Source organism: Apis cerana, linkage group LG4 (genome assembly GCF_029169275.1).
Source record: "Apis cerana isolate GH-2021 linkage group LG4, AcerK_1.0, whole genome shotgun sequence".
Taxonomy (NCBI): domain Eukaryota; kingdom Metazoa; phylum Arthropoda; class Insecta; order Hymenoptera; family Apidae; genus Apis; species Apis cerana.
The window spans coordinates 5509285-5531735 of record NC_083855.1 but is presented as its reverse complement, the minus strand read 5'-3'; the positions used below and the strand labels follow the sequence as shown (position 1 = coordinate 5531735).

Below are 22451 nucleotides of genomic sequence, written 5' to 3'. Positions count from 1 at the left end.
AATTTCATTTGTTCTTTTTCTTACAAATTATAATTTCTTTCATATTATTTCATAAAAGATATAAAAAAATCTCATGTAAAAATTTATTTTATTTATTTTTATATAACAAATCAAATTTTTTTCTAATACTATTTTAAATCTTTTTTTGTACTATATTCTTATTAAAAAAGAATATAGTTTTAATATAGTTTTTATTTATAGTTTTTTAATAAAATAAACTTTAATTTTTTAAATAAAATTATAATTTAATTCTCTTACATATAAGATATTTAAATAGACAAAATATATGTGGAAAAACATTCAACTTTCCAATTCAAAATCCTTTAAGAATGGATTTTAATTAGGTTCCTATAGATTCTAGTAAATAGATAGCTTTAATATAATATAATGAATTTATCTATAATTTTAAATAAAATATGATACAATCATTGTACGGTGCTAAATGTAATGAGATTGCAATTTGTTCGAAATAAATTTTTGTTAAATAATAAATGAATTTCATTTTGCATAAAAAAAGATAGAAATTTTCTTTTTTATGATATATATAAATTGCATATTACATTAAAACTCTGAAAGAATTAATTGTACTTTTAAAAGGATATCAATAAATTATCTTTTCCTTGAGATAAGATTCCGATATAAGCGACATTGCGGTACTACTACGTGCTCAATTGAATGCATCATTATCTCACTCAATCTAATATAAATTTCAACTGCTTATAATTCATTAAATAAACATTGTATGTATAAATATTGTTTTGATATCTAAAATTAGATATTTAGAATAGATCACTCAAAATTGTTCTAGATTTTTATAAACATTCTATATAGAATATATAATATAAATAAAATGTATTATATATATATATGAATAGATATATATATATATATAATTAATATTCAATACATGATTCAATACATTTAATCAAAATAATAATTTTAAAATATTATTAATTTAATAATGAATATAAACTTAATTATTCGTATATAAAAAAAAATTACTTTATATATACAAATTTTTCAAAATATTTTTATAATATTATATTTAAAATTTATAATTATAATAATACACATATGGATATTATAAAGCTTAATAAAAACATTATAAATATTGTATAAAATACATTAGTTATTATTATAATATAAAACTAAACTTAAAAAATTTATACTTAAAATTATTTTATTATTTATATCTACATACATATTATTGAATATGTTTATTATTCGATCTTTTTGTTCTTTTTTTTTGTTAACCTATGATTATAATCTATTTATTCCAATTTTTTGTTTTTTAAATTGTAATATATATATATATCATAAATAATTTTTCATAAAAACATTACACTAATTTTTTATATAAAATATGATTTTTATGTAATATTAATAATGATAATATTGTGCATTATTTATATTTTTATAAAAAATATTGTTATTGTGTAATATTAATAATATATAAATAATAATTATAAAAATTTTATTAAAAAAAATAAAAAAAATTTAATAAACTAAGAAAAATCTATTTAGATTTTTGTATAGTGTATATGTATATATATATATATATGTTTTGTACTATACATATTAATATTTATTATATTTATTATATTTTTTGTAATAATAATATATACATACTTATATATTTTTAAGTTAATCTAATATAGTATATTTAAAATTTTAAGAGTTATTATAAATACATATATATATATATATATATATATATATATATATATATATATGTTATTTAAAAAAATAATAATAGATTACATTGATTGTGTATTAATATTTAGAAATATTTCATAATTTAAAAAATTGATACATATAATATTAATAAGCGAATTTTATATCTACACATATCTTCTCTTTTCTAATTTTCTATGGAATCATTTGTTATATTTATTTAAAGAAACAACAAAATAAAAACATAACATATAAAAAAAATTTAATTCTCAATAGAAAATTTGCGTCACATTTCAATAACGTCACTCGTGATTTGAGTAAACGCATATAAGATAGTTGGTATGACACATAACCTAGAAATATTTAACTTTCAAAACGACTTGTGAAAAAAGTTTTGTTGTGATTATTATATAAAATATTTGTGAAAATTTATAAATATTAGAAGTATTGTTTTAATTTTTATGACTTATTATTTATTTCTGAATTTTTTTATTGATTTTAAAAAATCATGATCATTTATTTCATAACTTTTTGCATTTATAAGAAAACTCATGTAATTTAAATCAGCATGTATGTAATTCTACATTTTTAGAGAATACGTTTTTAGCAGAATAATTGTGAACATTGTAAATATATGAACAAATATATCCGTATTTTCTTCAAAATTTAAATTTTATTATTGTATTAAGTGATAACCTTGGAAAGTTTGAAATAAAGATTTAGTTAAAAAAACTGAATGATTAGAATTTATATATTATCCAAAAGGTAATTTAGAAAAAATTATTTTTTTAATATTGATATTAGTAATATATTAATAATTAATTCTATAAATTTATAGGATGTTTTTGGAAAATAATGATTATTATCAGAATGATATTTTTAATGACTATCAAAGGAAATAATTTTAAAATACATAAAAAAAGATAGAAAAAGATTTTTTCAATGTCATGTGAAAAGCTACTTTATTGTTTAAAGTTGGTAAATTTATTCTATGATAAAATTATGTTATATATATAATAAATTATATTATGTATTATATTTTTAAATTTTAATATTCAGATAATCATGGATGAAAGGAGGGTAGCAGATTATTTTGTTATTGCTGGTTTACCTGGACAAGACAATGATTTTGATAATGATAATGAAAATAATGAATTAGAAGATTGGTATCAAGAAGGAACACATGTAAAAGATATTAATATGAAACCTCCAATTACTGATCTTGCTATCATATTTCCTGCATTGGGTGAAAAATGTCCAGAAGGGTATGTTTTGTTAGAACATACAGTTTCAGGTTTACCTGCTGATTTAAATCATGGAAGTCTAAGAACTAATGAATGTTATTTATGTTATCGTCGAGGACGTGATAAACCACCATTAGTTGATATAGGTAAGATAAAAATATTAATAGTTTATATATAAATAATTTAATATTTACACTTTACAGTTTATATATATTTTATATTATATACAACAATTATAATTATTTTAATAATAAATAAAAAATAATACAATAATAAAAATAAAACATTTATAATAAACTTAAAAAAAATTAATGAATTTAAAAATATTTTTATTAATCTTATATTTTAATACTTAAGAAATGTTAATAATTTAAATGATAGAATATTTTGATTTTTAATATATATTGAATATAATAAAAAATTGTTATTTATGTATATATATATTATAATATATATATTACATATTAACTTATACATATATTAGAATTTATATATTACATATATATATATATATATATATATATATTAACTTATATAAAAAGATTATAGTTACATATTATTAAAATAATCATAACTAATCAATATCACATTTATATTTTATATATAATTTATTTTATATATTTTATATATAAATAAATATTTAATTTTTTCATGTTATTTAATACATAATAAAAGATAGTATATTAAATTTTTATTTTTATTAGTTTTTGTCTTATAAATATTATATTTTATTTATATTGTAATCTATTATTACATGTTTCATGGAGTAGTATAAGCAATATATAATGAGAATTATTTTGTAATCTTCATATTTAAAATATATTGTAGTATAAAAAAACAAATAATATTTGAAAAAATTTATTGTATAATATTTAATTATATCAATTTAATAAATTTTGTAAAATTAATATAAAATTTTTAAAAAAGAATGTGCAATATTTATATATAATATGAGATGAATTATTAAATCTCATTACAAATTTTTACATAGAATAAATGAAAAATTAAAATTATTGCAATATAGTAAAATATTTTAAGATAAACCATTTAATATTTTTGTACTCTTAAAATATTGATTATTTAATATAATGACCAAAATCATTTATTAATTAACTAAATATACCTTTGTGATTTTATATAAAAATTTAAAGTATAATACAAGCAATAATATATATTTAAAATTTTTCATTAAAGTTACAAGAAATATAAAATTTTTTTTTACAAAATTTGACAAATTTTGAAAATATAAGTATTTGTGAGATTAATTTCTTAATTAAATTTAAAATTAAATTCAAAAATTTTTTTATAAAATTTTATGAAATTTTTAAAATATATAGAAAACATTTAGATATAATCATTAAGTCAGGGTATCATAGTTCTTCCACCTTCCAGTTTTGGATCTTTAAACTCTTTTTGGAAAATTATACAAGGCAAAAAGTTTATTTTATTCAAGTTGAAACCAAGGACATATAAATTGTGATTAAATAACAAATAAGTTTGAAATCCTAGAAGATATATACATTTATTGTAAGTAATGGAGAAATATAGTAATTCATTAAAAATAGGTCATTTTAATATTTTTGGTAGGCTGACCTTTAACAAAATATATAAATTAATGTAATTAGAAGAAAAAAATATTGAACTTGTAAATATTTATCAATACATGTTTTATGTTAATATTCAAATAGAAAATATGAATATATCTTATTTGCAATTGATATTATTCAATATATCAATATATCTATTTATGCTTTATTATATTCTCTTTATAATTATCTTAATTATATATTACACATAAAAATTATACATTTTTTTTTAATTTTTGATATTTATTGTATAATTATTCATATAAATATTTTTGAAAAAGTTTTTTTTTTATTTTCTGTTATTATAGAATATTTTGAAAATATTTTATAAAGCTACTACATTAATTTTTTGAATACTACTTTTTCTTAAAATCTAAAAATTTCTTAATAAATTAATAAATTAAAATAAATAATGTAATATTGATATTTCAATTTTATTTTAGGTTTTTTCTTGTAAATATTAATTTTATAGTACCAACTTATAATTATTGAATTAAAGGTAGATTTTATAATATCAACTTATAATTACTTGAATTAATTTTACAAATAATAATTAATATATAATAATTAAATATTATATATATATATATATATATATATATATATAGAATAATTAATTGGTATTTAAAATTTTTGCACACTTATAAGATGATTAAATTCATGAGAATTTTTTATATATAAAATAATGTAATTTAAATAATTAATAAAATAATGTGTAATTTATATGTGTAATTTATAAAATACCATTAATAAAATTATAAAAATACATCAAAATATTGCTTATTATACTTGTTGATATAGCTATTAGAACTAGATATATAAATCATTATTTTTATGGAATTATAATATTTCAAATTTTATTTAAAAAAATATTGCATGTTCTTGCTTTTTATATAATTTTAGTGTAGTATATAGCATAGAAATTAGTTTATATGTAATTCATCAATATATTTAATAAAATAAGTATTTTAAATAATATATTAATATGATTAATATGATGAATAAATAATATATTGATATGAATTACTAATATTAATTAATATATAATTTATAGCAGATAATTAATTAATAATAATAATTTATAACAGATGTCTTTAATTATATCTTAATTTAAAAAATAAGGAAATATTAAATTTATCAATTTTTTAATTTAAATTTTTCAATTTTTAAATATTGTAAATAATATTTAATATATATAAAGAAATTATAATTTTGCAATAAACATAGAATTAAAAATAAAAATTATAATTATAATTTAATAGGATAAATTCTTTTTAATTTTAGCTACATTATTTTAATGATACAGTTTAAATTAATATATTTTGAAAATTTTGTAATTATATAGAATTAATTAATAATTATTAATATAATTGAATTAATGTCATTGTAAAGTATTAAGAAATACATATTACAGGTGTAATATATGATGGTAAAGAACGTATAATGCAAGATGCAGAGATGATATTAGAAACTCCAAAAGGACATTTAGCTAATGTAAATAACTCAACATCAAGAATATTTGTGACATATAGACGTGCAAGTCGTAAAATGCCATGCAATTCATTAGTTGTGACTGATATTTGTGTGATATTAACAAATAAAGGAGAAACTCCCCCACATGCATTCTGTGTCATCAATAAAAATTTAAACAAAGGCATGCTGGGTAGTGATGTGTTTTTGTGTTACAAGAAATCTATGAATCGGGCAAATTTGATATCATTTAAACCTGCAATATTATATAAATATCCGATAGTTGATTATAGCAGCTTCATCTTTCCAAATTCTGTTGCAATGTTTTGTTTACCAATGGGAGCAACAATAGAATGTTGGCCCAAAGTGGCATGTAAACCTAAACCAGTATTTTCTACATTTGTTTTGACGGTTGCTGATGCAGCTCAAAAAATATATGGATCAGCATTAACATTTTATGAGGAACTTGAATTAGAAATGGATATTCCAAATTTTAAAGAAAATCAACAACCAGATGTATTTATGGAAAATATAAAAAATTCTGGTAAATATTATATATATTATTATAAATACATACTTATTATCATATTATTATAATATTATAATATCACTGTTATAAATTTTCAAGTAAAAGATCTAAATGCCTAATAAAAAAACATGAAATATTTTATCTATAATTGCAAAAAGTTTTTGATTCCAATTTAAATAAAACTTTACTTATTAGATTTAAAGATCAAGCAAAAATATTAGATGTATATTTTTTTTTAACTGAGATAATTCAAATTTAAAAAATCATTCTTTAAAATTTAATTTCGAATCTTAAAATGTCGGAAACAAAAATTAAAGATACAAAAATTATATGATTTCTAATTCATAAGAACAAAATTAGAGTTAGAATAAAAAAAATTTTAAAAGGAAAATTGAAATGACTTTATTTATTTGAAAAATGATTATTCATTAAAAGTCATTATTTTTATTCCAAAAACAATTATATTTATGTATAATTACCTCAACAATTAATTTCATATTTTTTGCTACTTGTCATTAAAACCGATCATTTATTATTCGGTATTTGATATTCAGTATTCGCATCAATATTTTATATGAATAAAATTTATTGAAACTATTACAATTCATAATTTCTATAAGATAATTTCTTTATGATTACAAAAACAGGAAATTAATTAAATACATAATTATAATTGATTTAAATTGATTTCGACTATAGTATAATAATAATTCATTACAATTGTAATTCGCTATTTTTTCATTCTATGTATTATTAATATTTCTTCAATATGTTAAATAGACATTTAAATGATTAAAATCGAACGATGAATCATCATTTTTTGCTTCTTTATTTTTTTTATTTTTTATTATTTCTGGTATATATTTTTTCTTATTTAATTTTATAATTCCAATATTTATCAAATATTGAATTTTTAATTTTTTAGTTAAATGCGAAATATAAAAATTATTTATTCAAATGATATCTGGATAATCTAGGATAGATATAGATATTCATAATTGATCAAATACTATTTAATTTTTATAAAATTCATATATCATATATAGACAAATATTTTCAAAAACTCATAAATAAAGAAAATTACAAATTCAAATAATAAATTTATTTGTGGCAAATTATTTAAGATACAGATATATATATATATAAAATATTTATATTTTTCATTTATGAATATTCTATGTCAAGATTCTATGTTTAAAATTTCTAATTCCTAATCTTTGTTCTTTTAAAAACTATTTCCTTAAAGCATTTTTGCAAAGGAAAATATAATTTTGCCAATTTTGAAATTGAAATATTAAATAATTGTAAGAATAAAAAAATTTATAGGATTTTATTTATTCACAGAAAAACTTAATAGTCGATCGAGAGAATCGAAGTGATAAGAGAACAAAAAATTTAAGTTTAAAAAAAAATAGCAATTTCTACTAAAAATAAAATTTTTCTTATTTTTTTGTTTCAGTTGAACATGCAGATATTGATTACCAACAAGTAAAAATGAAAACATATAAACAATCTGGAATATTCAAAAAGCTTACAGAATCGCAGTTAGAAAAATTGCAATATACAAATCCTGCAACACAATCTTTAAATATTAGTAAATCTATATGCATCTTATCACATTGGCCATTTTTTGACACATTTGAAAAATTTTTAGTTTTTTTACATAGCATGTGTAATAACAAATCTCAACCAGTTCCTATTGAAAAATATATAGCATATTTTTTGTATGATATACCATTTCCAAGTCCACAGAGACCCAGAATTCTTGTGCAGTTAAGTACTAAGAACAGATTGATTTTGACACAACCAGAAGATTTGGCATTACCTAGATCGGGTGCCAGTTTTCGTCAGTTACTCATCAATTTAGGGCCTGATAATTGTTTACTTATATTATTATTAATCCTTACTGAACAGAAAATACTTGTACATTCATTACGTCCTGATGTACTTACATCGGTGAGCGAAGCAATCGCTATGATACTATTTCCATTTAAATGGCAGTGTCCGTATATACCTTTGTGTCCTCTTGGATTGGCTGAAGTAATGTATTTTATTTTATCGGTTTAATTTTAAACCAACAAAGGTAATAATATATTTACAATTGTAGGTTCTACATGCTCCATTGCCATTTTTAATTGGTGTGGATTCTAGATTTTTCGATTTATATGATCCTCCTTCTGATGTTAATTGTGTAAATTTAGACACAAATAACATAGCGATTTGTGATGACAAAAAATATTTAAATGTGAAATTATTACCGAAAAAAGCAGCTAGGCAACTTAGAAATTGGTTAGAACATCTTTATTCAAAATTGATTTCTTTGGGCAAAAGTTATTCATCCATGAAAGGTATGTTTAGTACTTCATTATTTATATGCTTGTTTATTTTTTATAGTATTTTAATTAATATTAATTTAATTTTTAGATATAGAAGATGAAGAATTCAGTGTAGACAAAGAATTTCAACAAAAACGAAAAGAACAAGCTTTAGAGCTTGAAATACAAGATGCTTTTTTAAGATTTACCGCTACTATACTCAAAGGATATCGCGCTTTTTTATTACCAATTACAAAAGCACCAACGGTTGGTTCTACAGATCCAACTAGTTTATTCAACATATTAGCGTTTCTCAGAAGTCGAGACAAAGCTCATGCAAAATTTTATAGTATGTTAGTGAAAACGCAAATGTTTATAAGGTTTGTTCTTATTAATTTCTTTTATATAATTCTAGTATTTAATTTAATAAATTATTTATTATATTTATAGCTTCATTTATTTCAGATCTAAGTATCTGAATATACTGAATAAATACAATTCAAATACATTAATTTAAATTTTGGTAGAATTTTTATTATCTGGATATGTAAATATCGAATTATTATCTGGATATATAAATATATCAAAATATAATTACATTTTTTTAACCTGAACACTTAGATATTCTGATTGTACAAGTTCTAATAGTTTCTGAATAATAACAATTCTGAAGTTATATATTTATTTATATTGATTTTCGAGATGGAATTTAGATTGTAATGATTATTTTGACTATTTGAATATTTAGATAATAAAAATCTTAGCTTTTTATGCTTAATGAAGATTATTATTTCACATTCACATTGCATATTTTGTTTTATGTATAAAAACAGCTTAAAGTTATAGTAATAAGTTATATAATTAATGTTCTACAATGTAATAAAGTTAGAAACAAATTTCTTATATAACATGTTTTTACAAACATAGATTACACAATATTATTCTGGTGGAGAGAGATAAAAGATCTGGGTAAACACTATTAAAATTTTATTTATTGCATTTTATATATTATATAAAGTTTATTTTTACACAAAAACTTTTAAAGACTCTTAATATATACAGTAAATAATATTGAAATATGTTCATTTTGTTTATTTTGTAAATTTTATTCCAATGTTTTTTAATCTAAATCGCGACTCACATGAGAGTAATTGTATATAATTTTTCTTACAATTTATTTTATATAAAATTTTTTTCATCATTATCATTGTAAATTTTCTTATTACTTTTTTTTTATTTAATTCTAAATATGATTTTTCTTTTTACATATATTAAAAATATATTATATCTTTTTGTTTATTGTTTCTATAATTTTTTTTTAACTTTTTTGACTTTTTTTGACTTTTTTTAATTATAACGATTGATTATTCATCGAGTCAATCAATTTAGAAATAATTAATATGATGAAATATAATGTTTGGATATTGTTTAAAATTTAAAATAAATCATTAAAAATTTCACGATTAGACTAGATTTTTTAACTAAGGGCAAAAATTATTAATTCTCATCAATCCTATAAAATGTGTTTTCCTATATGTTTCATAAAGAATATAAAAAATTAGTTTTGAAAGATATTTATGTGCAGATAATCAACAATTTGTATAATAATTATATTATAAATTATATAGTATTGAATATACACATATTATAACAATGAGATTAATTTAACAATTTTAATAAATTTTTATTTTTTGTAATAATGTATTAGGTATGTTTATGTTGAGATAAATTGCTAATAAAATATATTTCATTTTTATTTTTCTTTTTTCTATTTTCTATTTTCTTTCTTTTCTACTATTATTTATAAGATATTATAAAAAAAATTTGTAATTTTTCTATATATGTCTTTCAAGATCGATATTTTTATAATATATCATATTTTTTTATATTTTTTAGATTTATAGAAGAAAGAAGTTTTGTATCTGATATGGACATGGCAGGTTTAGCATTTTTTGATGAATGTACCGAACGTGTAGAGGACGAAAATGGTAAGAATATATTTTTATCAATTTATAAATATACAATCACAAAATAATATCAATTAATTAATTAATTTAATAATTAATAGTTACTTAAATAATAAAAAAACATCTTAACTTAAGATACATATTTTAGTGCCTCTTTTGGAATTGGATGAATCTCAACATAGCGAACGAACAGTATTTATACCTCCTCCTGAACCTGTCCCAAATCAACCATCGATTATATATCGTACATTTAAATTGAATCCTGAATTAATAAGACCACAAAAAAATTTCAACATAAGAAATCCAGATTTAAGTGCCTTTGGAATAGTACCAGGAAGTCCTATGGCACGTAGAACTAAACACGAAATTAAAGTGGCACAAAGGATGGCACGTAAACAAGTAAATAAATATTCTCTAAAAATTATATTTTTCAGTTAAATTTTGAATAAAATTACACATTCAATATTAATTTAAAATATTAATAAGTATTTATATATTTAGTAAATTGCAATAAATTTTTTTTAGAAATCTATATAATTATTATATCAAATAGAGCAATATTATTTAAATAATATCTTGTTCTAATATTGCAATTCTATAATTAAAAAAATATAAAATTTTTCTTATTTTTTTTTTTTTTTTATAATAATTTAAAATGTTTTTTTAGGCAGCAATGCCAGATAGATGGGGTAGATGTCTACTTGGAACATGTTATAGTCTTTGGTTTTTGCATTTACCGGCTATGCTACAGACTTCCAATCAACCAGCTACAATCTTACATCAAGCTTATGACTTATTAGTTAAAATGCCGAAATTACATCTTGATCCTATTGAAGAAGTAAATTTTTTTTTCGTTCTTGTATAATAAAACACTTCTTTTACAATTAAATTATGTTAACGAATCTTACTGTAAAAGATATCGATTTTAGGTTTGCTATAGAGCTATGATGCAATTATGTGGCGTCTATGGACAACCTGTTTTAGCTGTAAAGTTGTTATTTCACATGAAACGCAGTGGAGTACAACCAAACGCACTCACTTATGGATTTTATAATAAGGTACAATCCTTAATAAATAGCGATATTATCTTAGAAACATAAAAAATCGAGTACAATTATGAAATGTACTTTTTTATTATGCTTAGGCTGTACTTGAAGCAACATGGCCATCTGATATGACAAATTCAAGTCAGTTAATGTGGAATAAATTAAGAAATGCTATAGTTGGAGCTGCTCTATTTAAGAGAGCTGGTAAAAGAAGTGCCAGAAGAAGATTAAGTTCAAATGCAGAATTGTTATCTATTGATGGCAAAATTGCAAGTATGGAACATGCATTTTCTAGATCTAGTCTTGACAGTTCTCATTCTCAAGATACAGAAGCCGCTCATAGCGATTGTAAGTATTATTTCTTTTTTTTAGATATTAAATTATTCTTTTTCTAGACATAAATTTTCATTTTCTTTTTCTTCTACCTCCCTCTCTTTCTCCCTCTCATTATTATTGTTGTTGTTGTTGTTATTATTATTATTATTATTGGTAGCTACTAAAGGGAGCTCTGTCTCAGATCTGCCAGAATATGGACCTTTTGAAATAAAGAAACTTCCACGACAAAATAGTATTGTTAAAGATTCTGCAGCATTAAATATTATACAAACAGAAGAACTGGATAATTTAAATCAGAGGTAATTTAATTTAAATTATGATAATTTTATTTTTACTTTTGAGCCTATATATTTATGTAAAGAAAATATAAAGAAAATAATATATAAAGAAAAAATTATATCTATTTAATATCAAAAGCAATTCTATTTAATCAAATGCATTTCTTGTTTATTTTTAGAATAATTCGAAACTTAGAATCACCATTAAAAAGTCCTATTCGTACACCGGTCACTGAAAATGATCCGTTAGGCGCTTTAATTAATGATGAAACTCCGATTGTTTCACCTTCTGAAGAAAATGATTCAAATTGTTCAACAAGTACTTTAACTGTTTTTAATAATGAAGAACGACCAGGAGGACCACTTTTATTTCGAAGGTAAGTTTTTTTAAATAATAAATGATACATGAGGATAATTTCTAAAAAGTTACTATATAATTTTTTAAAAATTCAACATAAAAATTTAAAAATAATTTTGAGATATCGATTATAAAAAGTATGAGACTGATTCTTATAGAACAAAAAATTATCTATTTATTTAATAAAATAACAAGTATAAAAATTAAAAATCATGATTTTAAAAATGTAAAAAGAAGGATATACACATATATACAAGCAAAAATGAACGAATTAATTTATTTTTATTTTTTTCTCTAAATTTTAATCATACGAATTTTCGTTTTATAATGATGACTTATAATAATTATGATTTCTCCTTTCAATGATATCTTAACTTGATTTCAACTATATTTTTTTATAATCTATATATATGCATATTTTCTTTTTTTGCTCTATTTTTCATTTAATAAAATTTTTAATTCACACAGTTTTTTTTAAATTTTCAATGGTCGAATATTTTTCATTCACATGATCGTCTCAAATATTCAGTTCAAGAAAAATATTTTTTTTAAACTTTTAATTTTCTAAAATAAATATTTATCATATTTCTAATAATTTTATTTCTATAATAATTTTTATATTTTCAATGAAATTTTATTATTCTTATATAAAAAATTAGTGCTTACAACAATATTTCCTTTTGCAAAAATAGTTCTTTATATGATTTAGATCATATTTTTGTATTATTATGTATATTATAAAAAACTTAATATAAACATGTATTATTTAGTGCAAATTCAGAGTACATTTTTTTTCAATTTGTTTTTATAAATTCTAATGTTCAAATATTTTTAAAAATAATTAATATATTTTAAAAATTAATTAAATAATAGAAAGATTTCGTGCCTTGAAATTCAACTTCAATTTAAAAAATTATTGCAACAACACGGAATAACAAGAAAATAATAATAAAAATATAATATATTAATGCACAAGATTTTTTTATTTATTTTTTTCTGCAAAATTTTCAGGAATAATATAAAGTTTACAAGAATCACAATTTTTTAAAAGATTTTAAAAATTCTTCTAATTTATTTGCATTTAATTTTCTTAAGATTTTGATTATTTAAGATATTTTAAATATCATTTACACAATAAAGAAATTGTTTTTTAAATTTAAATTTTAATTTTGTGAAATAATAAAATATTATCTATAATCAAATTAAAATATTAAGAAGAATATATAAAATATTCGTAAAATAATATTGTATCTAAATATATCGACAAATTCAATCTTATTATTTTCTTGTCACACCGTGTATATCATTATTATAATTGCCATTTATATTACAGTAATATTCTGCCTCGTAGTGCAACATTTCATCAAACAGTAGATGAAACTGGTGTAGCGATAGGTGGTCATTTGCAAAGAAGTGAAACTATGCCACATTCTGTTGCACAGCAAGGAGAACAGGATAAGGAAAGAGAACGACTAGAAATAAGCAGTCTTTGGTCTCAAAAGGACAGCGTTACCTCCAGTCTTTCAAGCTTAGGTTCAAGTTTGAAACTGAGCTTCGGGTAAGGCAGATATTACTATTATTTACTAACATAAACTTACAAATTATCCATTAACTCTTCACAATTTCAATATTTAATTTCACACAGCGGTTCTCAACCGTTTTGCCTGTGGCCCAACATACAGGGTGATTCTCTCGCTAGAAGCCCCTAAAGCAGTAGCTGCAATTCGTCCGATCGTAACATAATAACGACATCAAAGGTCGATACTGTCTCTGCGTCATCCACCGCAAAATATTCTTTTTTAAAACAGGTGTTGAAAATGGCTTTCACAGTCTAAGTCTCTCTAAATTTTCGAACATTTATAATGTAATCTGTATAATAGTAATCACCTGGGCTAAACTTCGTTTTAGGAGACATTTTTTATTTATTTTTTTATTATTTAGTTGTATTTGATGAATAGAAATAAAAGAAATTATTATTAATATAAATTAAAGGAATCATCGTATCAAAAATTTGTTTAAAAATGCATTTTACGGATTATTTTAAAATCCGTAGATATTGCTTTTGTAATACATGACTAATTAATGCTTAATTACAGACAAGATATTGTCTATATGATGGTAAACAAATTCGATAATTATTTAGAAAAAAGGCTATCTCCATTTTAATGACCTTAATAATATATTTCAAGGCCATAAAAATCGGTAAGATAATCTTTTTTCTAAATAGTTATCACATACACATAGTTATTACATTTGATATTTATATTATTTATATTATTCTCATTACATACTTTCATTTTCTTTTATTCAAATTTTACTTTTCAAAACTAAAATTATAATTAATATTTTAAAAACTATCCATCGATATTCTCTAGATAGTACCACAATATACTTATATCTTTTCAATAAAGCTGTTTATAAAGCATAGAGTCGATCCAATTAGAATTATTTTTTTCCATTTTTTTATCCTAATTATCATAAAATATTTCATTACATTTATATATAAATTTGTAATTAAAATTAAAATATTTACATAAATATTTATATATTTATTATATGATTTTATTATATTTATTATTATATTTATAAAATGATTTTTATATACGCAAAAAAATAACGAAAATGAATGATGTATGAATAATGTAAATGTAAAAAAAAGAGTTTCAAAATCTATTTTTAAACGTATGATATCAATAATAATGATTTTAATAAAATTTTAATACTTTTTTCAATAAGATTAATTAATTTTATTATTTTTATAAGAAGAATTTTGAAGATAATAAAATAATCTATGATTTTTAAAAGTTTATAAAATATTTTCAATTTTCATTGAAGAAAGTAAAAAGAACTTAATAAATATTTTATAGTCAATTTTATAATTTATTGAATGTAGATAAATCATAAACCTTATTTTCGCTTTTGTCAAAAATTACTATTAAAATCATCTTTCCATAGAATTCAACTGAACGGTTTTTCCCGTATTACTTTCGCATTTTGTATTATACAATATGAATTTATTTTATTCATAATTGACTACTAAATATATCTATGATGTCTAGATTATATTTTTAAATTTAATTTTTGAATCCTCAAAAAGAAATCCGAATTCATTTTTTATTCCATTTCTATTTCTTCATTTTATAGAAAGATATATAATATTAAATTTTTTGTAAATATCTTAAATTTTATGCTAAAAAAATTTATTTTAGGTTCTATAATAATCTCTTTTCACTTATTTTGATGAAAATTGTTAATTTTTTAAGTTTTAGATTATTTTCTACATATTAATATTAATTATATCAAATCATTATCAAGAATATTATTTGTTTCAGTCCTACTAGTTTGACGGGAAAAAAATCCAATGAAATAATACTTGGTGGTTTAAATAGTTTAAAATCTGCTGCTACCACAGTAGTTAAAAAATTTGACGAAATTAAAGAAGCTATTTCTGCAACAAGTACTCCAGTAAAATTAAAGGAACGCGAATATAAAATAACACATGGAGCATCGCACGAATCGTTGGATTCTATGACGGATGGTTCTTTACAAGATAAAAATGAACCTCTTAAAATAACTGGTTTGTAAAAATTAAATTTTTTATTTATATTACAAAAAAAATGAAAAATGAAAAATGAAAAAAGTATACAAAATTATAGGGTAAGAGGTCCAAATAATATCCTTCTAATGTTTTTTTTAATTTGTATTTAAATTTTCATAAAAATTTATTTGTATTAACAAAATATAATAAAACTTTTATATATGTAATAAGTTTTAAAGATTTTCACGAATAGTTGAAATTAACGATATTAAAAAATACTATATATTGAATAAGTGTCAAAAAATCAAATTTCAGACTATATATTTGTTTAAAAAATGATATTAAAATCTGATATAACTCAATGAAAATTTTTTTTATATTTTGTTGAACATAGAAAAAAAAACATGAGTGAAAGACAAAGAAAGTCAAGAATCACAATAAATATATCAATGATATTGATAGTATCAAACAAAATTTCTAATGGCGATAACTATATTACCGAATATTCATATATTTATATATTATATAGAGTTTATATTTTTGCTTATTTAAATCTCATTGTATTGTAATAAGCAAATATTGAAATTATAAAAATGAAGTTTACAAAATTCTTCGTAAATGTTCCAAAAGTATTTTAACCCATTGATAGTAAAGGAAAGAATCAATGGATTTTTTCGCAAGATATTATATTTGTGTGATATTTTAATATTTAATTATTCTTATTAAACTTTTAAATTCGAATTTTAATTCTTTAACATGCTTTCGAAATCAGCATCTATTTCATCAAAATCAATATATAAAAATAGAATATATCTTTTTTTAACACAATTAATTTTTTATTATTATTAATAAATTGAAGGATAAAATTCGGCCTTCTTATCCTATGTATATGTAATATATACGCATGAATTCCAAACAATTCGCTATCATATTTAAATAGGAGATGGAAATCTAGATCCGTATGCGTTATACGATTTAGCTGAATGTTTATATCCTAAAGGATCGAGAGAATTAGAAGAACGGATTGCTATTGAGCTTATATTATCTAGTGCAAGTAGATGTCATCATTGTGCCACTATTCTTTATGATGAAGAAATAATGGCTGGTTGGCAACCAGAAGATTCGAATTTAAATACAGTTTGTCAGTACTGTGATAAAGCAACAGTACCTCTACTTACAATTACAATATTAGATTATAGGTATATTAAATTTACAAAGTTATTTAAATATAATTTTTTCTATAAATTACATATGTATATTATTTATATTATTTTCTTGCTTATAAAGATGCGAGGAAAATGAAAAGAAAAGTGATCCTCTAATGGGAGCTTTGGTTGAATTATTAGATAAACCAAGAGAATTATTAGAACCTATTACGGTGCCATACTTAAATCCTCTAGTTTTAAGAAAAGAACTAGAAAGTGTTTTAAGTCAAGAGGGTGACGCGTGTCTTATTAAACATAAGTTTATTGAGGAACATCCAATAGTATATTGGAATCTTATATGGTATTTCGAAAGAATTAATTTAACGAGTCATTTACCTGATCTATGGCTAAGCAATGATAAGAAGAAAGAACACATAAATTATAATGCTGTAGGTGTTAAAACCATGTGGGATAATGAAAGACTTCACATGGATCGCTTACCTATGTATCTTCAATGGAAGTTAAATATTGCAGATGACAAAACGTAAGTTAAACTTTCTTATTATATTAATAAAATATACAATATACATATATCCAGCATTAGTTTTTAAAAAAAATTATTAAAAAAAACATTAAAAAAACATTCTTATTTTATTTATAATTTATTTATAATAATTTATTTATTAATAATTTTATTATTGATCGATTTGAATCGATATAATATTGATAATAATAATATAAATACGATTAGTGTATAGAAATATTAATATCACTGAAACATCAGCATATCATTTAATGCCTGAAGAAAAATCCTAAATATTCTATATTTTTACAAATTTAAAATAGGAATTTTCTTTTTCAAATTATTCTTACAACTGATTTGATTTTCCAAGTAATATATAAATTATTGAATGTAACATCAATAAAAATCTATTATTTTAAAAATTTAATAATCAAAAAATTAAAAAATCAAATAATCAAAGAATAAATAAAAAAATATTTTTAAACTTCATTTTCATCATTTCGAAATTTTATTATAAAAAAATTTTATACATAAAAAATTTTCTAAAAAATTGTCGAAATTATTCATAGATAATGTTTTTAAATTTTAAAAATAATTAATTCTTTAATAGAATAATAGAATAAAATACCATTATAATTCTATAAACATAGAAAGATTTCAATAATATCTTTTTTATATCAAGAACATAAGTAATATAGTTTTCATTCATTTACATGATTATTATGTTTTAATTATTTGTTTATTATTTATAATAATTATTAGTGAATGAAAGATCTTTAAAAATTCTTATTTATAGAAATTTAATCCATGTTCATTTATAATTTTTCACTTATTATTTTTATATATTTTAGATTAATGCAATCGGTAATCACAAACGTTCGACGAAATGATTTAGCGGAACCTATAAAAAGAGTGGCCTTAGAAAGAAGTAAAAATCAATCATCTAATCAACCGCTATTTTCTATATATCGAGATATTTTGTTTCTGGCATTTACAGTTTTGGGAAGAGGAAATATTGACCAAAGTATGTTAATTTTTATTAAATTATAAAATAAAATTTATTTAATTTCTTTTATTTATTTAGGTATTTATTTATATTTCAATTTATTGTACGCAATAAATGAAAAAGATAATTAAATTTTATTATAAATATAAATATATATTATAAATATAATTTATAAAAATGTTATTATTAATATCAAAATTTTCAATTTGGCATCAAAAATCGAAAGCATGTCTCCGTAAAAAAATACTAATTTTTGATAATTATAAAATAAATTCTAAAATAAGAAAAGATACAATGGAAATTAATTAATGGAATTTAAAATAACTATATATATTGATAATAATAGTTTTTTTAATTTTATTGAATGTGTATACAAAAGGAGAACTGGAAAACTCTTTTTCATTTTTCAATTTCGGGGAAAGTTCATAATACATATTTATAATATATATATATATATATATATATATATATATATATATACATCGAATATTAATTTTTAAATTTACATTTTTGTTTTCTTTTTTTAAATAATTATACAACATCAAGAATTTAACGAATATAATTCATTTTATTATATATTTCAATTTATATAAAAAAATTAATAGCTAAAAATAATATAAATATTATTACACATAAATTTAAATATATATTTATTTTTTATATTATACTATTAAATAATAATTATAATTATAAATATACTTATTTTTTACTTTATTTTTTATTATGAATTGTTTATTTGTTTATTTCAGGTGTTTTTGACAGAGAATACACTTTAGCTTTAGAAAAATTAACGGAAAAAGAAGAAAAATTGTTATGTAAAATTGATGCTCCGCCCTCAATGATGTCAGTGTTTTGCAGACATTACTTTAAACAATTAAACGTGTAAAATTAAAACTCAAAATATTAATAATACGGATGTAACATATTGTGAAAATGAATAGGATGTTCGTAAGAAATATTATAGATTTATCTATAAAGCCTGATTTTCGATATAAATAAAACATGTCAAAATTAATAGTAAATTATACATTTTAGATAAGTATTTATGATTATTATTTCTAAACGAAAATTGAAAATTGATAATTAATTTATTTTAAAAATTTAGACTTTTTTCATAATTAAAAAATAAATAAAAAAATTTACAATTTATAAATGAAAATCATAAATATTAAAATATTCGATTAAAGAATAATGTATTCTTCTTTATCAGAAATATGCGATTACTATCAATAATTTTCTATTTAAAGAAAAAGAATATATTATATAGTTGCATATATACTTTGTTATTAAAATGTGAATATTCATAGTTATACGTATGAACGCGATAAGAAAAATCATTCAGTACCAAAGAATCTGACTTGATCTAAAAACTATGAATGCAATTGTTTTAGTTGATATAATATAATAATAAAAAATGGATATAATTTTCAGTATACAAATTATCTTATTACATTTCAAACTATATTCTTAACGTAAAAATATAAATTTTCGATTTTAATTTTACTTTTTATTTAAAAATAAAAATAACAAAATTTTCAAAATCTGTTTAAGTCTATTTAGTAAAAAAGACAATATTCATGTTTTTTACACTTTTATGAACAATTCAATAATGCACGACCAATAACTAAATCATTATCTTTCTCACAATGAAAAGTGCTATTTATACATTTAACATTGATATTAATTTGCTAATTATAATATAACATCGTGAAATGAATCACAAGACATGATATTCGAATTAAACATTTTTAAAATATAATATACAATACAATATAATCATTATTTGCGATTAAAAATGGATATTTCAAATCAAATCTTTGTTGTAGAATCTTATAACCATTAAATATAATTTTATTCTACAATTGCTTCTATATGTTTTAAATGTTTTATTCTACAATAGATTAATACAGCTTCAATAGTTGAAAATTTTCAGCATTCTTATAGATATATTTTATAATATATTTAACTATTATTATGTATATCATGTTATCAAATATTTTAATGTAAGAAACATTTGATCAACTTGAAAAAATATTACATGGAATATTTGAATATTTGGTCTTGTAATTAAAATAATATTCAATTTTAATTGCAAATATTTATAAGAAAATATATATTGCTTTACTAAATATTGCTTTCTGAAATATATTTTGATGTAGAATCATTTAATAGAACATGACATTATATATTTAATATCTGTAATATCATTTCATCGCATAATTCTTCTTTAAGTTATATGTTAAATTGATTATTAAAAATTTTGTTAAATTATGTATAATTTAAAGATGCTCTGCACTTTTCAATTTGATGAATTGAATCTTATACAATATAATACTGTATATCGTTCGTTATTAAATTATAAATGTAAAACATAAATAAAAGTCAGTCATGGTATTTTACATAAATGAATTTTATCATTGTGATATATTTTATTGAATTTATCCTTATTATTTCAATTATAAAAAATATTAGTAATATAATTTAAATTAGTTTTAGTATTAATAAAATATTAGTATTAATAAATTTAAAAAATAAAATGTAGTTTTTGCAATAAATAAGTTATATTATTTAACATATGAATGATGACATATTATGAATATATTTTTTATTGCCTATTATAGACAAGGCACATAATAAAATTAATGAAATTTTGTGTCCCATATTCTAAAACATATTTACGATATGTAAAAATTGGAATCTCTGGTAAAATTTTTCATCAATAAGTTAAAGAATATAATAAAACTGATTAAATATTGTCTAAAATGTCTTTTGAGTATATAAATTTTACAGAACAATATAAATAAAGAAAATAAATGATGGAAGGAAGCCAAAGATAAAAATAATCACATAGATAAAAAATATAAAATAATAAAAGAAAGATAGAAATAGGTAGTATTGATTATCATTATACCATCTCCTAAAAATAATTCTTTAGAGATGATAAGATAGTTTAAATATTGAGTCACCCATCTCTTGAATATTAAAAATATTCTTCTAAAACATTCAACAGATGGCGCTGATTTTCATTTTTCATATTATCTTATCATATTATGCCTTTAAAAAAATATTAGTTTCATACTCAAAAGATGACGCCAGCAATCAATTCATATTATTTCTATCTTGCTCTCATTTTTTCTATTCTTTTTTCTTTCATTTGCGGCATTTTGATAATGCTATTAATTTTAATATTTTTAATTCTTTTTTTTCTTTTATTATTTACTATTCTTATTTGTATGCAGACAAAAATTTAAATATTGAAAAATTCAAATATATTATATAATAATATTTAAAATTTATTTAAAATATATATTCAATATTAAATATATTTAAGTTATTCATAAATTTTAATTTAATAATTTATTAGAAAGTTTAAATTAAAATATATATATATATATATATATATATATATACGTAAATTAATTTTTATATAAACATT

The 22451-nt window shown here is 19.6% G+C and overlaps 1 protein-coding gene across 5 annotated transcripts; it reads left to right on the top strand.

The window, feature by feature from the left end:
• The first annotated feature begins 1760 nt into the window (after positions 1-1760).
• Positions 1761-21420, top strand: LOC108003412 (DENN domain-containing protein Crag). Of its 5 annotated transcripts, XM_062073772.1 has the most exons (21): positions 1805-2013; positions 2267-2439; positions 2513-2652; positions 2734-3064; positions 5919-6518; positions 7963-8543; positions 8611-8851; positions 8928-9198; positions 10715-10806; positions 10934-11184; positions 11453-11623; positions 11715-11843; positions 11930-12179; positions 12325-12466; positions 12625-12822; positions 14137-14361; positions 16136-16380; positions 17282-17540; positions 17629-18030; positions 18861-19033; positions 19765-21420. In XM_062073772.1, the coding sequence occupies exons 3-21, from the start codon at positions 2617-2619 to the stop codon at positions 19899-19901; spliced, it is 4734 nt and encodes a 1577-aa protein (XP_061929756.1). In that variant the 5' UTR covers positions 1805-2013; positions 2267-2439; positions 2513-2616; the 3' UTR covers positions 19902-21420. The 5 variants fall into 5 exon arrangements, with proteins under 5 accessions (XP_061929755.1, XP_061929758.1, XP_061929757.1 ...); XM_062073771.1 differs by having other exon boundaries at positions 1761-2439; XM_062073774.1 differs by having other exon boundaries at positions 1802-2439; positions 12349-12466.
• The last annotated feature ends 1031 nt before the right edge of the window (positions 21421-22451 follow it).